Source organism: Mesoplodon bidens (genome assembly GCF_964165515.1).
Source record: "Mesoplodon bidens genome assembly, chromosome: 4".
NCBI classification, from domain to species: Eukaryota; Metazoa; Chordata; class Mammalia; order Artiodactyla; family Ziphiidae; genus Mesoplodon; species Mesoplodon bidens.
Window position 1 is genome coordinate 135,230,879 of NC_138160.1, and position 20,379 is coordinate 135,251,257.

General features: G+C 43.3%; 1 protein-coding gene across 1 annotated transcript in view; it reads right to left on the reverse strand.

The window, feature by feature from the left end:
* Positions 1 to 210: 210 nt before the first annotated feature.
* The window catches only part of TIMD4 (T cell immunoglobulin and mucin domain containing 4), a 35,384-nt gene continuing 15,215 nt past the window's right edge, over positions 211 to 20,379 (reverse strand). The window contains exons 6-9 of the mRNA XM_081231787.1: positions 4,594 to 4,640; positions 3,036 to 3,129; positions 1,602 to 1,641; positions 211 to 442 (exon numbers count right to left, since the gene is read on the reverse strand). Of these exons, the coding sequence (XP_081087913.1) occupies positions 370 to 442; positions 1,602 to 1,641; positions 3,036 to 3,129; positions 4,594 to 4,640 (254 nt within the window). The 3' untranslated portion in view covers positions 211 to 369. The remainder of the gene's footprint in view (positions 443 to 1,601; positions 1,642 to 3,035; positions 3,130 to 4,593; positions 4,641 to 20,379) is intronic.

The window sequence follows — 20,379 nt, forward strand, 5'->3', positions numbered from 1 at the left end:
TAAGCACAAGTTCAACTAGGACCAGCAGGCAGATGCTATCTGGACACAGACTTTGTTCTAAATATTTCTAAGTCTCAGAAGTGCCCTGAGATTGAATGAACTTCCTTGGGTGTGATAGTGAGTTCACCATCACTGAAGGTGTTCAATTATACTGTGGAAGATCACTTAGCAGTAATGCTACAAAGATTAAACCATGAGAAGGTGTGGTCTCTAAGGTAACTTTCACTTGTGAAACTAAGGCAAGACTGGATCAGTGACACCAAGGCAACAGATTTTTTTTAAAAAACAACAACAAGAAAACATTCTAAGACTTATTTTGATAATTGACACACCATATCCTCATCCTCAATCCTAAGAGAAAGGGGCACTCTAGAGTGTGAAAAGACCATCTTCATCTTCTCTTTCGTCGAGTACATTTTTACCTTCTCCAACACTGACTAGCCTGTAAAGAGAGAAGAGAGGCTGATGATGAGAAACACCAAGACCAGGAATGAATGGTTGCTGCTAGATTATAAAACACCTAATCAAGGGCTGTTAGAGTTAAAAGGGCTCAGAGTCCATCCAGTCCAAGCCTCACATTTCACAGATGGGAAAACTGAGGCCACAGGGGATAAAGGGCTTTTGCCAATCTATTATAATAAGGAGATTTAAAGTTTCTGTATTAGCAAAGTATAAAATCATGATCTAAATGTGTTTATTTACCAAGAGGATCTCCAAGTATGACTTTGAAAAGTTACCTTGCTAACCTTCAGTTTCACTACTTGTTAATATTTACTTGTTAATATAGATATTGTGGTATTGATGCAATTATTAAGTGAAAGCAAGGTCTTCATCACAGTTTACACCAAATCTTTTCATTTCTTTACCAAAAAGCTATATAACAGGACAGATATCCAAAATCCCTTTCCAGAGACTCTTCAAATTATTTAAAAAACAAAACAAAAAACTGCTCCCGAGCTTCCCTGGTGGCACAGTGGTTGGGAGTCCGCCTGCCGATGCAGGGGACACGGGTTCGTGCTCCGGTTCGGGAGGATCCCACATGCCGTGGAGCGGCTAGGCCCGTGAGCCATGGCCACTGAGCCTGCACGTCCGGAGCCTGTGCTCCGCAACGGGAGAGGCCACAACAGTGAGAGGCCCGCGTACTGAAAAAACAAAAACAAAAACAAAAATCCTGCTCCCGTGGTCTAATTTGCCAGAGGAATTAAATCCCAGGAATGATACTATACATGTGTTTTCATTCTCCATACTGCCAACTCTCCTCTCAGTGAACTCCAGTTTAACAATGACCTTTTAAAGTGAGTCACCCAGAGTGGAACAACTAATGGGTAGAATGACATATCACCTTCTTTCTTTTGCATGTCATACTTTTGTTAATGCAACCTGCCACTGTATTTGCATTTTGGACAAATATCATAGTGTTAACCAAGACAGAGGTTAACGTGAGCTGAATCCCCACACCTTTTCCACCGCTAATGCCACATTTCTCCAACCGTGTATTTAATCAGAATACAAACACAAGTCATTGAACCACTGAGTAGTATCTAATCATTTGTAACAGCTTGTACAATCATTACAACAGTCAGTCATGCAAGATGAATTACCTGGTGTGCTTCTGGACACAATTGGTTTTCATGACTTTCCCTGAAAAGACAAGGCCAGGTTAGAAGCAGAGTAGCTGTGCTTATGTGAAATGCTGGGGGAAGGACGGAGCAACATTATGAAGAGCAGAGGTGGTCCAAAGGTGGGATCTTAGGAACTGGATTTGGTAGAGAAAGCCACTCCTTTCCCCAGATCAGATGATTGCTTCTTCAGGCCCCTAGTTACTGCTCATCAATCACAGAGTTGTTCCGACATCGTGGGCAATGGTGTTAAGCTGCTTTATTCTTTCTTTTTTTTTTTTTTGGCCGGGCTGTGAGGCTTGAGGAATCTTAGTTCCCCGACCAGGGATTGAACCCAGGCCCCGGCAGTGAAAGGGAGGGCCACTGGAGGGCCAGGGAATTCCCTAAGCTGCTTTATTCTTGAGTTATTTGAATTCAAGTACTCACTTGGGTTTTAAAACACTTCCTTAGGACATGTACCCATAATTTCCCAAACTGTAACATGCCTCTGTATGAAGGTTAATGACAAACTTCCACTAAGCTCCAAATTTCCTTTTGTAGTGTTCACTAGGGATAGATGTGGAGACACACGAGTTTCGCTGTTGTTGCTCAAACAGGCTGAGATGGTTACTACTAGTCAGAGCTCCTCACTTACTATCAGTTTCTGTTAATGACTACAGAACAATTTTTTCCCCATTTTTACAGGACCAGGTGCTACGTGCCTATACTTGGCATGAAAACTATAAACCCCGGTTCATGATTTCTTTTTGCAATGTTTTAAAGCTTTTTTTTTTTGAAAGCGGGGGAGTGCAGACACAAGGTCATGGACCAGCTCAAGAATCTAATGACAGCTATGGACACCTGTCCTCTAAAAAAATGCAGATATGAATGTACAAGTGCTTTTCCACACGATTGTAAGGGATTCACTGGTCCCCTGAGGTCCATCTGTGGACCCTAGGTTAAGAAGTTTTACTTTAAGGGAACAAATAAGAAGACCGGGGTGATTCACGGCTCTCTTCCTGGGGCATTCCTAGCCAGAGGAAGAGGCTGGGTCAGGGTTTCCTCCACCCCAAGACAGTGATAAGAATAGTACTTCCCCCTTAAGGCAGTCAGGAGCATGAAACGAGTTAGATATGTCAAGAATATAGCGTCAGGACTGGCACAGAATAAGTGTCCAATAAATAAAGGTGCTCTTCTTTTACTTTTCTTTCCCAAAATGTAAATTCTATCAGGAGGATGATGCTCAAAGCCTTTAGCATCTTGGGGAGAATGAGTTTACCTCTAACCTCCTTGACGGGGATGATGAAGGCAATGATAGAAGTGGGAATCTAAGGAATGGGGAAAACAGGCAGGAAGCAGAATCCATCCACTCCCAGATCCCCCTAGAGTTTCCAAAGCTCTGAAGGGCTTCATCCCACCTGGTCCTGCCCTCCTTACCTCGAAGGAAAAAAGCCAGAAGCAATGCCAACAGCACAAGTCCCAGGGAGGGAGCAATGATCATGAGCAGGTTGTAGTTGTTGGTCATTTTTATCTGGTGAGACACAGGGAAGGCGACTGGGTCACTCATTTCCGAACAGCATCCTCCTGTGAGTTTCCCGTCACTAGCACACCATCCAGTGACCGGCAGCTTCACTGCAGCTCACCCCCTTTTGCCCAATGTGTCTCAAGATCAAAACAAAGCCAGCCTTACGAATTAGACTTAAAAAAAAAAAAAAAAGTGGAAAATCTGAAACATTTTACCCAGACCCTTCCCTCAGATTTTCCTAAGTCTTAAACACCAGGCAGTTGGGTTGTGGGGTGTGAAGATTAAAAAAATAACTGTCCTGTAAGCTGTGCCCTCCACTGCCAAATCTCTTTACTGACCATCACCTAAATCCTTTCAGCTCTACCTACACCTGTGTGTTAGTTCTTTTCCTGGCTGACTTAGACTTCTAGAGGCAATCAGATGAAAGAGAAGGTAGAACTCAATTTCAAATTTTCTGCAGTGGTGGTTCTCAAAGTGTAGCCAGGGGACCCCCCCCCATGAGATCAAAATGATTTTCAGGACACATTATTTGCCATTTTTACTGTCATTCTTTCATGAGATGTACAGTGAAGCTTCCCAGAGGTTACAGTTATGTGACATGTGATGTGAAGGTGTCAGTGCTCTGATAACATAATATGCAAGATATGAGAACCTCTATCTCCTGTTGAGCCAGACATTAATGAGACTTGCAAAAATGTAAACCAATGCCACTTTTCTCCCTCATATTTTTTCATTCAGGAAAATGTAGTTATTTTTCATAAAGTATTATTTATGTTAACATGTAATGGGTTTGTTATACTTTTTTAAATGAATTCATATTGTTTTTAATGTCTCAGTTTTAATTTTTATGAATATAAAGGGGTCCTGACACCAAATAGTCTGGGAATCACTGCTCTACAGGCAGCATCTAGTTCCCTGGGGGCTACACCATCTCCCATTGGCCAGGCCAGGCTCCATCCCCTCAGCTTCCTGTTCCTTCTCTTACAAGGCAGCAGAAGCAGGGCAATACTCTCTCTCTGAGGAGAGAGGAGGGGAAGAAGGAAGAATGAATGAGACCTTCACTTTTCCCTTATAGGCTGTCTATACTACCTGAAGGTTTCACATGAAGCAGCTTGAGTCACTTTCATAATAATACAAATGAATGAAGGATAAGCTCAGAAAATAAGAGGAACGCTGGTGACAGGTGTTGATTCTGTAGAATGTCACTAATTCTGGGGTAGCAGAGGGACCACATAATCATTTCAATGTTTTTGTTTATACTTCTTTTTTCTTTTCAAAGCGTCTGCACATATAGACGTAACGATATCAACGTTATTTCTGCCAAGAGTACAAGTCTACAAATTCCCTCATTGTTTCATAACAGTTGCAATGTATTTCGCTCTTAGATAGATCTGCTCTCCCAGTCCATTTCCACAAAACTTTATTGTGGATTTTAAAACTATAGGTCATATACTTCACAAAAATGTTTACCTGTTCTGATTCAAATCCATTTTGCACAAGAAATGGCGTCTCAGATGCTGGGAAGGAGAAAGAGAAGATAATGTTTATATTTCCCGTGGGAGAATAAAATGCAACACCCTGAAATAGACACTTCAGTTGATGTGTTTAATCTTTTAATCCCAACTTTCCTTTTTTTGCATAATTTATTTATGCACATTTGTTTTGGTACGTTTTTATCTAAAGCTCATCTGCTGTCCAGTATTATCCCACAGGAGCATCTCCATTTTATAGATGGGTAGAGTGAGGCATTAGGCCAGCAGGCAATTGAATCTAAATTTTCTTTAAGCCCCAGTAATGCATTCAGGACTTTTCTCCAGCAAGAAAACCTGTCAGTCTATCAGTTAACAAATATTTATTAAGCATTTATTATAGGCCATGCACTATTCTAGCTGTACCATCGACCTTCTCGATGGAGTTTACAACTTAGTACAGAAAAGCAAATTTAAACAAATAATGTAAATAGTTGTAAAAAAGCAATTGTGCAAAATTCTGGGAAGAAATAGTATAACGTGTCAGAGGTACATCATAAGGATGGCTGACCGGTTCTAGAGGGTCACATCCTTGAGAATGTGAAATTTAAGCTGAGACATGGAGTCATGGATTTATAACTTATAGCTGAGTTCAACAAGGGAACCATACTGAGAATCTACCAAGTACTAAGCATGGTTCTGGACACCAAGAATGCAGAGATGAATATGGCATGGTCCCACTCTCATGAAATTTACAGTACACTAGAGGAGGGAGACCAGAAGCTTATTTCAGCCTAAAAGGCCAAAGGTAAGGATGCAGGATGGACAGGCTGCCGGGGAGGGTGGGCAGAGGGAGAGGCACTTAGCCCCATGGTAGTTCAGTGAGTGCTATCAGAATTAAGCTCCATGAAGACACTGTCCCTCTGTGCCCGCTCAACAGTGGGACTCCAACACTGCCTGACACATACTTGGTGCTCAATAAATGTTTGTTGAATGAGTTAACACCTGAACTGAGTTAAGGTTGTGTAACAATTAACAAAGCAAGATGGTAAAGGCATTTTAGGTAGAAGAACATCAGCAAAGTTATGGAAACATGAAACAGGATGGTTCCCATTCAACTGGCAAGCGTCTGTGAAGGTGTAAAATGAGAAGTGGGGGGTGGCAGGGGATGGCATGGAGATGGGCAGGAACCAGTCACGGAAGGCCTTTTGCTTCATGCTGCTAAGTCTCCCTTTAGTTCTGTAAGCAGTGGGAAACCACAGAAACATTTCAAGCACGTTATGATCCAGTTAGGAGGATAAGAGAACAGCCAAGAAGAGATTACTATCTATCTGATTCCAGGTCTGAAATTCAGAGCTAGAGTGAAGGGAGAGAGACAGATTCCAGAAATGCTTAGGAGGGAGATCAAGAGGATACGGACATTGAATGGGGGGTGAGAAAGAGGTGAGTCTTAGATAACTCGAAGTTTCCTCCTTGCGAAAATGGGCCATTGCCTGAACTGTCCCCTAGGATTGGGAAGAGAAGAAGCAGCAAGGCAGTGGGAGAAAGGCAAGGAGCTCAGATTTAGAGTCGCTGAGTGTAAACTATCAGAGGGACACTGCAAACACTATTTGCATAATAAGCAGTTGACTGATTTGAATGCGAATCAAACTCAGGAAAAGGTTGGAGCTGGAGATACTGATTTAGGAGACATCAGGATCCAGGCAGCAGATAAAAACCTCAGAGTGTGCAAGAAACCCAAGGGCTACATGTCCAGAGAAAGAGGGGGGCAGGAATCCTGAGAAACCCTAGCACTTAAAAGGTAGGCAGAGGAGGGGCTTCGCTAGTGGCGCAGTGGTTGAGAGTCCGCCTGCCGATTCAGGGGACCCGGGTTCGTTCCCCGGCCTGGGAAGATCCCACATGCCGTGGAGAGGCTGGACCCGTGAGCCATGGCCGCTGAGCCTGCACGTCCGGAGCCTGTGCTCCGCAACGGGAGAGGCCACAACAGTGAGAGGCCCGCGTACCGCAAAAAAAAAAAAAAAAAAGGTAGGGAGAGGAGGTGGAGGAGAAGGAAGAAGAAACAAACAGGGCAGGGGGCAGCGAGTGAGAGCAGTGTCCCAGGGGCCCCGGCAGGGGAGAATGTCCAGGAGGGATGCAAAGTCATATGTGCAATAAAACCTTACTGTGGAAGCAGAACACAAAGCCACACACAGAGGAGGCCCGAATGTAACAGATAACTAGGGTAATAATTATTGAAATTGATCGCTGTTTCCCCCAAGCTTCTCTGCACTCAAGGCAAAAGGAGAAACGTGACAGGTTTTTTAAGGCTCATAATTTGGTACAAGAGAGCTTATTTGTTCTACAGGGAAAGTGACTTGTTGAATGCCTAGGAACATAAAACTCAGAGGGGGAAATTCAGCATGCTTTCATATCCTACAACTTAGTTAATGTTGTTTTTCTCTCAGCTATTATCCCCTAGAGCTGGAAACTGCAGCTAAGTATTCAAAATTCCTACCCTGTTCTGTCAAAATCCTGCTGAATCACAATCATCTGTGATGGGTTAAGCCTGAAATTGAAACCATCAAAGAGAAAAGCCAGCCTGGGTCATTTTTGTCAGAGCTAATCTGTATTTTAAATTGGAGTTGTCTAAAGGGAGACACATTTTGCAAACACAAACACTGCTGAGTGATACCAGACAGCACTTTTTCTTCTCCTTCTCTTCCTTGTCTCTTCTGAAAATGCCAGAAGCCCAAATGGAAGTACTCATAGGGCTGCAGTGTTATACACCAAAGAGCAACAAGAAGTACACATGGGTGGTTGGCTTTTCTTCCTTGTGAAAAGTAGCAATGCCTGCAGCTGGGGGGTAGGAGTTAGACAAGTCCAGGCTATTGGTTTTCGTGTCCTCTGTGTTCTGCTGGCCATTATATTCTCAAGGCCCTGAACGCTGCCACGAGCACATTCAGGCAAAGGCAGAGCCTCCCAGAACTTGCAAGAAAAGCAATTCTGTGAGAGAGGAATTGTAGTGGGTTGAATATTGTCCCCATGCTCAGCCCCTGCAAATCATGTCCAAGTAGAACCTCAGATTGCAACCTTATTTAGAAATAGGGTCTTTACAGACATAATTAGTTAAGGATCTTAAGATGAAATCATCCTAGATTTAGGATAGGCCCTAAATCCAATGGCTGGTACCTTTACAGGAAGACAAGAGGACACACAGAGCCACACACAGGGAAGGTCACGTGAACACGGAGGCAGAGATGAGAGTGATGATGCCATAAATCAAGGAATCCCTGCGGCACCAGAAGCTGGAAGAGGCAAGGAAATATTCTCCTCTAGAGCCTTCAGAGAGAGTAAGGCTGTGCTGACACCTGGATTTCAGACTGCTAGCCTCCAGAACTGTGAGAGAATAACTTTCTGTTGTTTTAAGCCACCTTGTTTGTGATAATTGTTACCGCAGCCCTGGGAAACAGATACAGGTATTAAAGGAAATTGACATATGAAGAATGAGAGTGGCCTTCCATGGGGGAAACCAGCCAAAGAAAGAATAAGGAAACGGGTGCTGAGCACACATAACATGACTAAATGGAATCGAAAGGCCTCGCATTAAGCTCAAAAGAGCATTAATCTAATATATTATTACTAGCATTCCACTGAACATTTAATCCTCAGGAACAACCCTATGGGGCAGACGTTAGCCCATATTCCCAGGGGAAAAACTAAGGTTCGGAGGGTTGAGCAATGTGATGAAGGTCAAATAGGTCGTAGGTGGTGGAGCTAGAATCTGAACCTGTCTGACTGACATCAAACACCCATGCTCGGGGCTCCCTTGGTGGTGCAGTGGTTGAGAGTCTGCCTGCCGGTGCAGGGGACGAGGGTTCGGGCCCTGGTCCGGGAAGGTTCCACATGCCACGGAGCGGCTGGGCCCGTGAGCCATGGCTGCTGAGCCTGCGCGTCCGGAGCCTGTGCTACGCAACGGGAGAGGCCACAATAGTGAGAGGCGTGCGTACTGCAAAAAAAACCACCTATGCTCTTAACAACCTTATTATACTGGAGTGCAAGCATAATTGTACCACATAAATAGCATGTCCCACTGAGGCAAGAAAGAATGCTCGGTATAATGATTTGCATTGAATCTAGAAAAGTGATGGTCCAGAGCTGTGTTCTCCAGAGAGGGCTCAGCGCTCACCTTGACTGTGCAAGGCCATCCGCTGGGAGTGGGGAAAACGAGAGCTTCTGTTTACATTTAATTAAATTGAATCCTTGCAACATTTATTCGGGAGGGATATATTCCAACATGTACGTGTTAGTATGGAGGTGTATTTGAACAAATTATCAATAAGTGTTTTACCACTAATAATACATTTTTAGCCTGGTCAAGAGAGGAAGAATGAGTCACTTGGAGACTATGGTAGACAAAGTAATGAAACCCAAAGGTGTCTGTGTCTAATCTTCAGAGTTTGTGATATGTATATGTATGGCAAAAGAGACTTTGCAATGTGATCAAGTGAAGGCTCTTGAGATGGGAAGATTATCCTGCATTACCCAGTGGGCCCAATGCAATCACAAGGATCCTTACAAGAGGGAGGCCAAAATGTCAAAGCTGGGATAGGTGAGGATGGAAGAAGAGGTCAGAGAGAAAGAGAGATTTGAAGATCCTAAGTTGCTGACTTAAAGATGGAGGTAATGGGCTGAAAGCCAAAGAAAGCAAGTGACACGCAAAAGCTGGAAAAGGCAAGGAAATTGATTCCCCCCCAGACAATTCAGAAGGAATACAGCCCCACCAACCCCTTGATTTTAGGACTTCTGACCTCCAGAACTATAAGATTAATCTGTGCTATTTTAAGACACTACCATTCAGGTAATTTGTAATAACAGCAACCGAAAACTAACACAGAGACACTGGCCTCCAAGACAACAGTGGCTCTGGGGATGGGCACATGGGATGAAAGGCAGATTGACTTTTTATTTAAAAGTTTTTTGTACGTTTTGTAGTTTTGTCATGTAGGTGTAGTATCTATCTTTAAAAAATTAGTTAAATTGCAAGAACAACAACAAAAGAATCTTAAGATTAACCATGCTTTTCCCAGGTCCATGTACTCACCAATGCTTCTGATGAATATCAGATTTTCCTACAAGGTGAGAATGTATTTACATTAAAAAAAAAAATAGGGACCCCTTGGCAGTTAGAGTTCACACTGTAAATTAGTAAATTGGCTTGCTGGTTTAATTTTAGGCTCTTGAGTTCTGGGTATACATGGGTACTCTGAAAAATGGAATTTCTGTAAAAAATTAACCCCAGACCTCAGAGCACAGTGAAGCTGCCAGTCGGCCTCCCTCACGCTTTACCACCACTAAGTATTTCCCCCAGACTTCCTGGCTCTGTGACCTTGGGCAAGACATTTCCTCTCTCTGAGCCACAGTTTATTCATCTGAAAATGCTGCTATTTCACCAACTGATCTCCTATGTCTTTTTTAACCTTTATATCTCTGGATAACTTTTTACAAAGTGTTTGAATGACCTGAGAAAATTATCATTACATAGTAATTTTTTTAAGGATATAAAGCTATACTTAGTGTAGGGAATGAATATGTAAATACTTCAAAATATATATACAAACACATGCATACCTCTTGTTCCCCAAAGAAAACTAAAAAGAAATCCAGGCTAAATACACCTGACTTTGAGTGGGAATATTGTAGGCAATTCAATTCTTTTAATTTATACTTTTGTATGATTTCTAATTTTCTCAAATGTGAAAACTTTAACTGTAAAATATTCCGTGTATCGTGTGTTAATTACTGGAACCTCTGCAGAATGACTTAGTCAAGGGCAAATTTTAGGGGTGTGTCATTTCTCTGAAGCAAGGCCACAGTGACATTCTGGGCAAACTGTTAGGGGTGTGTCATTTCTCTGAAGCAAGGCCACCGTGACATTCTAAGTGAAACTTTGAAGATAGCTGTTAGAAACTCATTCACCCACAGCCAAAGAAGGGTTTTGTGGTGCTATTAGAAAAAGGCACCTCCTAAGATCTAAGAGTACTGAGGTATGAAGATGTAACAGTATATATATATTAGTCATTTTTAAAGGTCAAAAATGGTTTGTTTTTTTAAATAATGAGTGCATATAAAAACTGGTGAAGGGCTTCCCTGGTGGCACAGTGGTTGAGACTCCTCCTGCCCATGCAGGGGACACGGGTTCGTGCCCCGGTCCGGGAAGATCCCACATTGCTGCGGAGTGGCTGGGCCCGTGAGCCATGGCCGCTGAGCCTGCGCGTCCGGAGCCTGTGCTCCGCAACGGGAGAGGCCACAGCAGTGAGAGGCCCGCGTACCGCAAAAAAAAACAAAAAACAAAAAACAAAAAAAAACCTGGTGAAATCCAAGTAGAATTTGTAGTCTAGTTAATTGTATTGTACTGATGTAAATTTCTTCATTTTGGTAACGTACCTTAATAGTGAAAGATGTTGCCACTGAGGGAAGCTGGAGGAATGTGTAACTCTCTCTGTACTATTTTTGCAAGTTTGTGGAAGTCTACAATTATTTCAAAATAGAAAATTTTTAAAAATTAGTTTAAATATCAGGCATTTCATATAGTTCAATCTAATCTATGCATGACATGTAGTAGCTTTGCAGTAAAGACTTGTTGAACAAAAATGTTGAATGAACTTTAAAGCAAGTTTTAAAAGACTATAGAGAGAATGATTTTGTAAACAATTTGAACATTTTTATGAAAAATAATAATAGATGTGACTATGCTATTAAGAACAAAAAATGACCTGAGAGGATATAGCCCAAACTGTTACCGTATTATCTCGTCATCTCAATCATTTGGGGCGGGGGGCTGGGTGGAATGTTTGGAATACAAGGAACTTCAACTTTATAGTGTTTTAACTGTTTATTTTATAAGAGCATGTATTTATTTCATAACATGAAAAATAAAGTTTAAATATTAACAGTACGGCATGAAAACACCATCTTTCCTTTCAGAGGACTTCTCCTCTAGTACGGTAGGGGGCAATGTTCAGTGTACACTCAGGAACAAACCTATCCAAATAAATTCACATCTGCCCTTTCTAAGGAACGCATGCGGTATCTGGATGGTATAAATCAAGGGCTGCAAATGACAGCCTAGGGGCCAAATCCAGCCTTGGCCTGTTTTTGCACAGCCTCAGAGCCAAGAATCCTTTTTAGATTTTTAAATGGTTGGGAAAAAAATCAAAAGAAGCAGAATTCATAACACATGAAAACTGCAGGTACTTTATATTTCATTGTCCATCAGTACAGTGTTATTGAAGCCTAGAGACACCATTTGCACGTGTGTTATCTCCGGCTGCTCCTGCAGTGTTAGGGCAGGGTTGAGTAGCTATGACAGAGACAGCACGGCTTGTAAGGCCTGAAGATGTATTATCTGGCCCTTCGCAGAAAACGTTTGCTGACTACTGGTAAGTGAGTCTACATGAAGAAACAATGCCCATGGAGTCAGGGAATTAAATGTGTTCTATCTGAGTACAATTTTGAAAACCTTCAGACCTTCACACCCTAGGGTGATGAGAGACTTCCCTTCAAGGTGGTCTTATACCTGAGGGAGTAGACTGGACCCCACTCTCTTACTCAAATAAAACGATGTGCTTTGTGCAATTCTGGAATGGCACTGAATATTTAGGGTAGAAAATCTTTTAAGAATCTGTTTTGAATATTGCCCGTTTCCAGCCCATTAACAGAAATGTGCTTCAAAACTCCTAGAACCTCCCTCTCAGAATCAGTTTACTGAGCACTATCACAGGCCTGGCATAGTGATGAGCACTTCATGTAAATTATTTCACTTTAATGCTTACAAAACCCATTTTACGGATGTATAAACTGAGGCTGAAAGTTTAAATCACTCATCCAAGGTAACACAGACAATAAAAGGAAATTTGAACTCAACTCAACTTGGAATGACTCAAAAAATCATGATGGTAACCTCTCTGAGAGAAAAGAAAAAGAGCATATTAAAATCCTATTCGAAAACGTGAACTCTCTAACCAATGGGTTTCATGCCAGAAATCACCTGGAAATAAGAGCACTATCTTCTCAGTGGGTACATTTTAAAACTCATATTACATATGTTGACTCATCACTGAATTCATAGACACTGGGACTCATCGGTCTCTACTTTTAAAACAAATTTAGTTTTGAAATAAGTCAATTCAATGATACAATCTTAACACAACCTAGAATTTTAAGTCAGAACTTCAAGCCTTCAGAGAAGTTTCTTTTCTTTCCTAGGTAGCAGCTGGCTTATGCTGTCCCCTTGTGGCTTACTTGTGGTATGGTCTTAAAAATCCAAAGAACAGCAAAAGGATCCAAAAGTCTGAATGTTTTAGATTTGAAAGGAATTCAAAATTATCTCCTCTGATGCCCTTTTTTTTAATCAAGAGAAAAATTAAAACTAGAGAGACAGTTTCAGTTGCTCAAGGTTTCACAGTAATAAGTAACAAAGGAAGTGACCAGAACCCATACTTCCTGACCTCATCTGGCAGCGCTAAAGCAGTTCTGGAATTTCAAAATACCTTTTGAAAATAGAAACAGGCATTTACTGAATTCACATACTTCCTTTAAATTTTGGAGACCCCTGCATGTTTTTGATATGTGGAACGATCAAAAAGAGTACGATGCACTTCAATCAATCAAGAGAACATTATATACATGAATCAGGTGTTCCTTAGCTCCAAGAGAAAAATTGGGTAGGGTCCATTTAATTTTGAAAGGAACCAGAGAGCAAATTGTGTTGGCACCCAAAGTGGTTCATAAAGGGGGAGGAATGATGCGATGACTTCACGCCTTACACAGGTGAGGTAACAGAAGGAAACCAGAGACTCAGAACACCATTGTTTGTCAACCAGTTCTAAACTGTGTCTCAGGCTTCCACTGCCTCCAAGGATGCCCAGCAGCACAAATGTCCTCACTACTGTGAGAGCTCAGAGTCACCACCTCAGGCTACTTCTCCCGCGTGCCAATCTCTGCGTGTCTCGGTGAAGCACAGACAAGACCTCATCCCTAATCCTTCCCCACTGGACTCCTCTCTGAGGGGCAATGCCTAGCACTGCTCTGCACACACCAGCTGATCCCTTCGTTTTAATTGAGGGAGGGGGCAAGGTGCACATTTCACAAAGAACCTCTGGATTATCAACAACAACAATATTAATAAATGGATACCATGTACCAAGCACTGACTCCATGCCCAGCACAGTGCAAAGTGTTTTCTACGTTTGATCTCAGAGCATTCTGCACTAGGTACCATTACCGTCCTCATCTCACAGCAGGAGTCCTGTGGCCTAGAGATGTCAGACAACTGGCTCAAGTGACATAGCTAGGAAGGGAGAGAGCAAACCTCAGAGGCAGGCTTACCTATCTGTAGAGCCCAAGCTCTTATCCTCTGGGCTCTGTGGCCTTTGGGAAGTGTAGCAAGAGCTCACAAACACTTGCTCTGAAAAGATCAGTGCTGGAGGGTGCATGACCATGCTATTTCATGGCACAGTGGGAAGTGGTCCTGTTGGAATGGAACCCTAGCCCTCCACTGCCTAGGTGGGTGCAGTTTCTGAAAAGACATTCTAAAAATTATTATTATTGAATGACCATGTTAAGCATAATGGAAGCAGCTAAAAATGCACAGAGTACTTTCATGTTTATTATCCCATTTGAACTTGAAAATGAATCTATTGGGCAGAATTATTGAAAGGGGGGGGGGAACTGAAGCCCAGAAAGGTCTCGTATCTTGCCCAAGGCTGCAAAGCTAGCGCTGATTGCTAGTAAATGGTAGAGCAATGATGTTTGATTCCAAATTCCACTTCTGTTTCCCTCTTCTGCTTCTGGGTATCACAGGAGTCAATAGTCCACAAGTGTGGGTAGGTTCTTGCCAAAGGGCATTGGTACCTTTTTTTTTTGCGGTGTGTGGGCCTCTCACTGTTGTGGCCTCTCCCGCTGCGGAGCACAGGCTCCGGACGCGCAGGCTCAGCAGCCATGGCTCACGGGCCTAGCCGCTCCGCGGCATGTGGGATCTTCCCGGACCGGGGCATGAACCCGTGTCCCCTGCATCGGCAGGCGGACTCTCAACCACTGCGCCACCAGGGAAGCCCCATTGGTACCTTTATTCATTGACTTGTTCGTAGTGGGGAGAACAGCTACCTCACCTCATCACAGAGCTCACTGAGGTTTATCTATTGATCCTACCCTCCTGTGAAACCGGAGATGTCTCCAGCGCCTGACTTGGTGTCCGAGGGACATTTTGGTCTGCAGAGCGGTCACCCAGCTCACCTGGGTAACCATTAGTGAGGACCCATCTTAGTGCCAGCTCCGAGTTCTATTTCCAGTGGATAGTACCTTACTTCACTTTTACTTTCTGTTCGCCTTACCATGGACAAGCCTCTCCTAAAGCTTGGCAACTTTCTTTCGTCTTATTTGGTTGACCTTTCTGAAGGTGAGATGTTAGATGCTAGAATTACACAGATTCAATCCCAACTTTATTAATGGAAAAAAAACCACATTTGTACGGTTGATAGATGTAACACTACTGTGAGAAGCATCATGAGAATCCACTCTTTGTCCTTTTCCTTCATCCCCAGACTGCCAGCTTACCAACTGATTCCAGCCTGCAAACAGCACTGGGCATGAAAGATCAAACAAACAGGCCACTACTGCCTCGCGAAAGATGTCGACTTTGAAATCAACTGCATCCAAGTTCTTTCCTCCTAACAACGGCATTTGTGAGCGAAAATGAGCTTTGCTTCATTCCCCTGCCTTCACCTGTTCCTTCTGCCTAACTTGCACTGAGAATGGCAACTCCTCCTACAAGTTCTTTATGCCCTTGATCAGCTGAGGACCCAGGAAGTGTCAAGTTCTGACAGGACTCAATTTTGACTTCAATGAAATAGTGCAGCGCAGGGGAAAGAGCTCTGATTTGGGACCCAGAAGAGAGTCCTACGTAGGACTTAACTTCCTCTTCTCTTTGAAATTTTTTCGTGCTTTTCTGTGCTTCAGTTTCCTTCCGTGTAGAATAAGGAGAGTCGACTACACCAGCAATTCCTAAATGCCTTCTTGGGGCTAGGGCTGGGCTTCAGTTTCTTGGACCCACCCCAGAGGTCCTCATTCTGCAAGTCTTGGGTAGAGTAGGACCATCTATGCTTTGACTAAGCTCTCTGTGGTTCAAGACCATGGCCAGGTCTGGCATAGACAGACTGGATGATCTCAGAGTTCAAGGTCTTGGTTCCCCAGTCTTCTCCTACCTCCCTGGGAGGTCAGCGTGAGATCTGATTGCTCTCCCACCTTCACTGATGCCAACCTAACTCCCCTGTCTCCTATCTCCATTTCTAGACCAAACCCTACCTCTCCCATTTTTGATGGCCTCCCCTCCTCCTATAACAGTACAAGCCTCCTCCCTCTATCCTGCCTCCCCTCTAAATATTTACCCTCCAACTCCTGGAAAGAACGCCTAGCATTTATTCTCTCACAGTCGCTCAGTGTTGGACTTCAGGCTGTCCATCCACAATACTCACCCTGTTTGCTTAGCGGCCCTCCTGCCACAGTTCACAGCCACCTGTCTAGATGCCACATCTGACTGGTATTTAGAATTCCCTCATATTTAAGTACACACCCCATAATCTTTGTCTCCTGGACAACTTCCCTCCTCTGCTGTCTCTCTAACTGGCCCCCCGGGCCAGCTTTTCTGCCTCTACTACACCCTCTCCCAATGGAGTCGTTCCTGTAAGGAGGTGGGGTGTCTGCCTTCATCCCACCCTTCCTCTCCCACAATATCTTCAGACAATGCCACAGGAGCTTCAATGATGCCCTCTGCTAATGAGACAATAGAATCAAGTGTTTAAGAGCTAATTTTCAAGAGCCAAGAGACCTGGGGTTCCAACTCTGGCAAATGTCTTAACCTCTGCAAACCTGTTTCTTCTCCTTTACAACGAATGCAATAATAGAATCTTCCTCACAGATCTGGACGAAGCCTCATGATGAGATAATGCACTGAAAGCATGGAACCCAGCCCTGTCCTATAATAAGCACTTAGTAACTGTCATATTATATCCATAGGCCTGAACTCTCCCTCATGAGATAGTACGTGTGAAAGTTTTGGTATAGGGGCAACTCCTTATTCAGCACAGTAATGATTCTTTGATCACAGGAGGTACCAATCATCAGACACCCAATCCCCACCGAGGCATCCGTAAGTCCGCCCAGCCCCACATTTCCAACGGCCTGTTAGACATTTCCCAGGGGCACTTCAAAGTCAAGATCGCCCAAATAAATTTCACTCTTCCTCCTGGGGTTCCTTTACCAGTGAATCCATCACATCGAGCTGATCTCCCAAGTGCGGAGAATCAATCACCCTTCCTTCTTACTCCAGTCACCAAGTCTTCTCAGTTCAAAGTCCTAAATGGCTCTGACTGTCCCTTCGCTGCTGTCACTGCTGCCATCATCCTAGTCGAGACACTCACCTCCTGCCTGAGTTACTGCAGGAGGCTCTCCGCCTCCAGCCTTACTCCCCTCGAATACATCTTCCACACTCTTGCCAGATCAATTTTTCCTAAAACAGAGCTGAAAATGCCATTCCCGACTCCAAAAACATGACTGGATCTGTGTGACCCCGGAATGAAATCTAAATTCTTCAGCCCATCAATCAAGTTCTTTAAGAACCTAGGCCACTCCTAGCTTCCTGTCTCCATTAGATTAAACTAGACTCTTAAACAATCATCAAAGATTTCATGCTATTTTAAGTCCCCCTATTTCTGCTCATGCTTTCTCCCTGCCTGTTCACCCTTCTCTGCTCAATGAGATGTTCTCATCCATGAAGAACCAATTCGAAGATCATTGAGTGAAATCACCCTGGCCTTTCTTTCCAAGTTAGAATCCTTCTCTCCCTCCTTTGGGCCCCCAGGGCACCTTTTCATACTTCTATCTCAAAACCAAGCTCACTGGATAATTGTTTGCTCTACACAAGCCTGTCTGTCCCACCCCTTTAAGAACAGAGGTCAAGACTTCCTCATTTAAAATTTTTTTTTTTTTTGCGGTATGCGGGCCTCTCACTGTTGTGGCCTCTCCCGTTGCGGAGCACAGGCTCCGGATGCGCAGGCTCAGCGGCCATGGCTCACGGGCCCAGCCACTCCGCAGCATGTGGGATCTTCCTGGACCAGGGCACGAACCCACGTCCCCTGCATCAGCAGGCAGACTCTCAACCACTGCGCCACCAGGGAAGCCCAAGACTTCCTCATTTTTATATGTTCTGGGCCCTGCACAGGGAAGCACCCAGGTAAGCCATGTTTAATGAATGACAGATTTGAAAGGCCTTTACCAAATATCATGTGACCTATTCCATATATCCAAACCAAATGCCAAGGTAAAGATATAAAATCTCATCTCTAACCACTTTTCCCTCTGAGAATCCTTTGATTCCATGGCAAGGCCAGCTTGCTCTGGACCATGACGCTTGGGCTGGTTTTGTAAAACAGAAAGATACAGTAAGAGAACAAGAGCTCCTAAAAGCACCCCATCCCCACTCCCCCACCATCCCACCCTGGGATGGAGAAAACACTACTGTAAGGATCTCAGAAAAGGAAATTATGACTATTACCAGAGAAATGTTCATTTTTTTCCAGTTTTCCTGGGTTGACAGCCAAGTCCTCATGCATATTTAGGGGCATTAAATTTGAAATTATTTCACAGCTTGGACTTCATGTTGTTGATGAGTATAATGATCTACCTGGGGGCTGAGAAAAACTGAATCCTAATCCTTGAGGAGCAAATAGGAAAATCTGCCCTCAGGGAAGCTCTGTTGAGAGATAGTGGCTGCCAGTCTTGGGACAAAGGTTAACTGTACGTGGGATCAGGAGAACTGGCCTCTGGTCTCAGCAGCCTCCCTATCACTGCAAGCCCTCTCTCAACTCACTGGCCTTTGCTGGGCCTCAATTTCCCATCAGTTTTCCACTGACAACACCTCCTGAGGAGTTTGTGGGCCCAAATTTCAAACCTCTGAAACCTGGGTAAGAGTCTCAGCTCTCCCTCTGCCTCACTGTGTGATCTTAGGAAAGTCATTCCACATCTCTGAGCTCCATTTCTAGGCAGCCACAGAGTGGAGGTGAAGATTTGACACCCTGACTAGGGCTTCTTCAGATGATGTCTGCAGACCAAACACCTTCAAAGCAGAGGAGGGCACCGGAGCAGGAGATACATACTTGGAGGTGTCTAATCAAATAAATAATACAAATCAGGAAGCCCTTGCATGGCAAACTCGACCACAGCTCTTTTTCAAGCAAAACTTGATTTCTGAGCCTAAATTATAGAGTGAAGCCTCCCTAAATTGAATGATGTGAGAAGGACAAAACAACTGAGAGGCATCAGAAGATTAAAGATGTCCACCAGAGGAACAAAACCCCTAACTGAGAGTTCCTTAGAGCCATGTACTAAGCAGCCAGTGAAAAGCTTTCAGAATCAGATTTATTTTAATAGTGAGTCGAGAATGACTGCCATGAGACTTTTTAAAAAGCTTTCATCACTTCCCCAAGTTTGCAATTTTGCCACTCATCAGCTGTTTTCCTGGTGCAATTAGCAGTTAAAAAAATCATAAAACCAAAAATTGTCTCTGCCATGTATGTGAGGGTTTATTCTCTACTGTATTCATTGGTCTGTATGTCTGTCTTTGTGCCAGCACCATACTGTTTTGATTACTGTAGCTCTTTAATATGTTTTGAAATCAGGAAAAAAAAAAGTGTCTCTGTATTTGGAAGGAAGAGAGTCAGCTGGGAGCTGGTACATGTGGCCTCTTGCTCCCCAGCCGGCCTGGCCAGAGAAAGAAGATGTGTGAGTAGGAAGATCAGCAGAGATGCAGCAAGCAGAGGGGATCAGAATCTGTCACGAGGACTGTCATTTACTAGCCAGTACTTATGGACCAGACATTTTTCTCATGCATTGCCTCACTTAACAGCCCTATGAACCATGTACTATTATCTCCATTGTACATTTTGAGGAAACTGAGATTTCATAAAGGCTAGAACAAGAACCTGAGATTCTAAAAGAAAAAAATAAAGGATAAAACGTTAGAGCTGGTATATAACCCTGAGCCTTCACATTCCCCAAATGAGGTCTTTTAACCCCCACCTCAGGCTACCAAGAAGAATGTGAGGAGAAAGGACTAGAAAAAAAGGATTTGGGATGTTATTGAGGCACTAAAAGTGGGGCTGAGGCATAATCTGCAGAGAATTTAATCCCAAGCCACCCGATTTTACTTAGGAAATGACATGGTGATGTGGGTCTCTTCACCCTAGCTTCAGAGTCCTTACCCAATAGAGATGTTGGGTCACTAGGGAGCAATTTGGGACCATTTCACACATTCCTGTGGCCAAGCAAGAAATGAAATTAATCCTCAGGCTAGAGGGACTGATTTGAGTTCCCAGCTACCTAGAGGCATAAGAGTTCGTATTCCCCTAACAGGCTGCCTTTAGCTGGGGGGAAGAAACCTATGAGACTTTTTATTGTTGTTATTGTTGTTTGTGTTTGAATTATGGTTCCTAATCATTTGGAGCTTTGCAGAATTCTTGGAGAATCTAATAAAAGTTCTATACTTTTTCCCCAGGAAAATGTGTGTGCACATATACACACACAACTATATATATATATATATATAGATAGATAGATAGATAGATAGATAGATAGATTATATATGTATAGATAGATAGATAGATAGATAGATAGATTATATAGATAGATAGATAGATAGATAGATAGATAGATAGATTTTATATATATATATATATATATATATAACCCCCCCGCC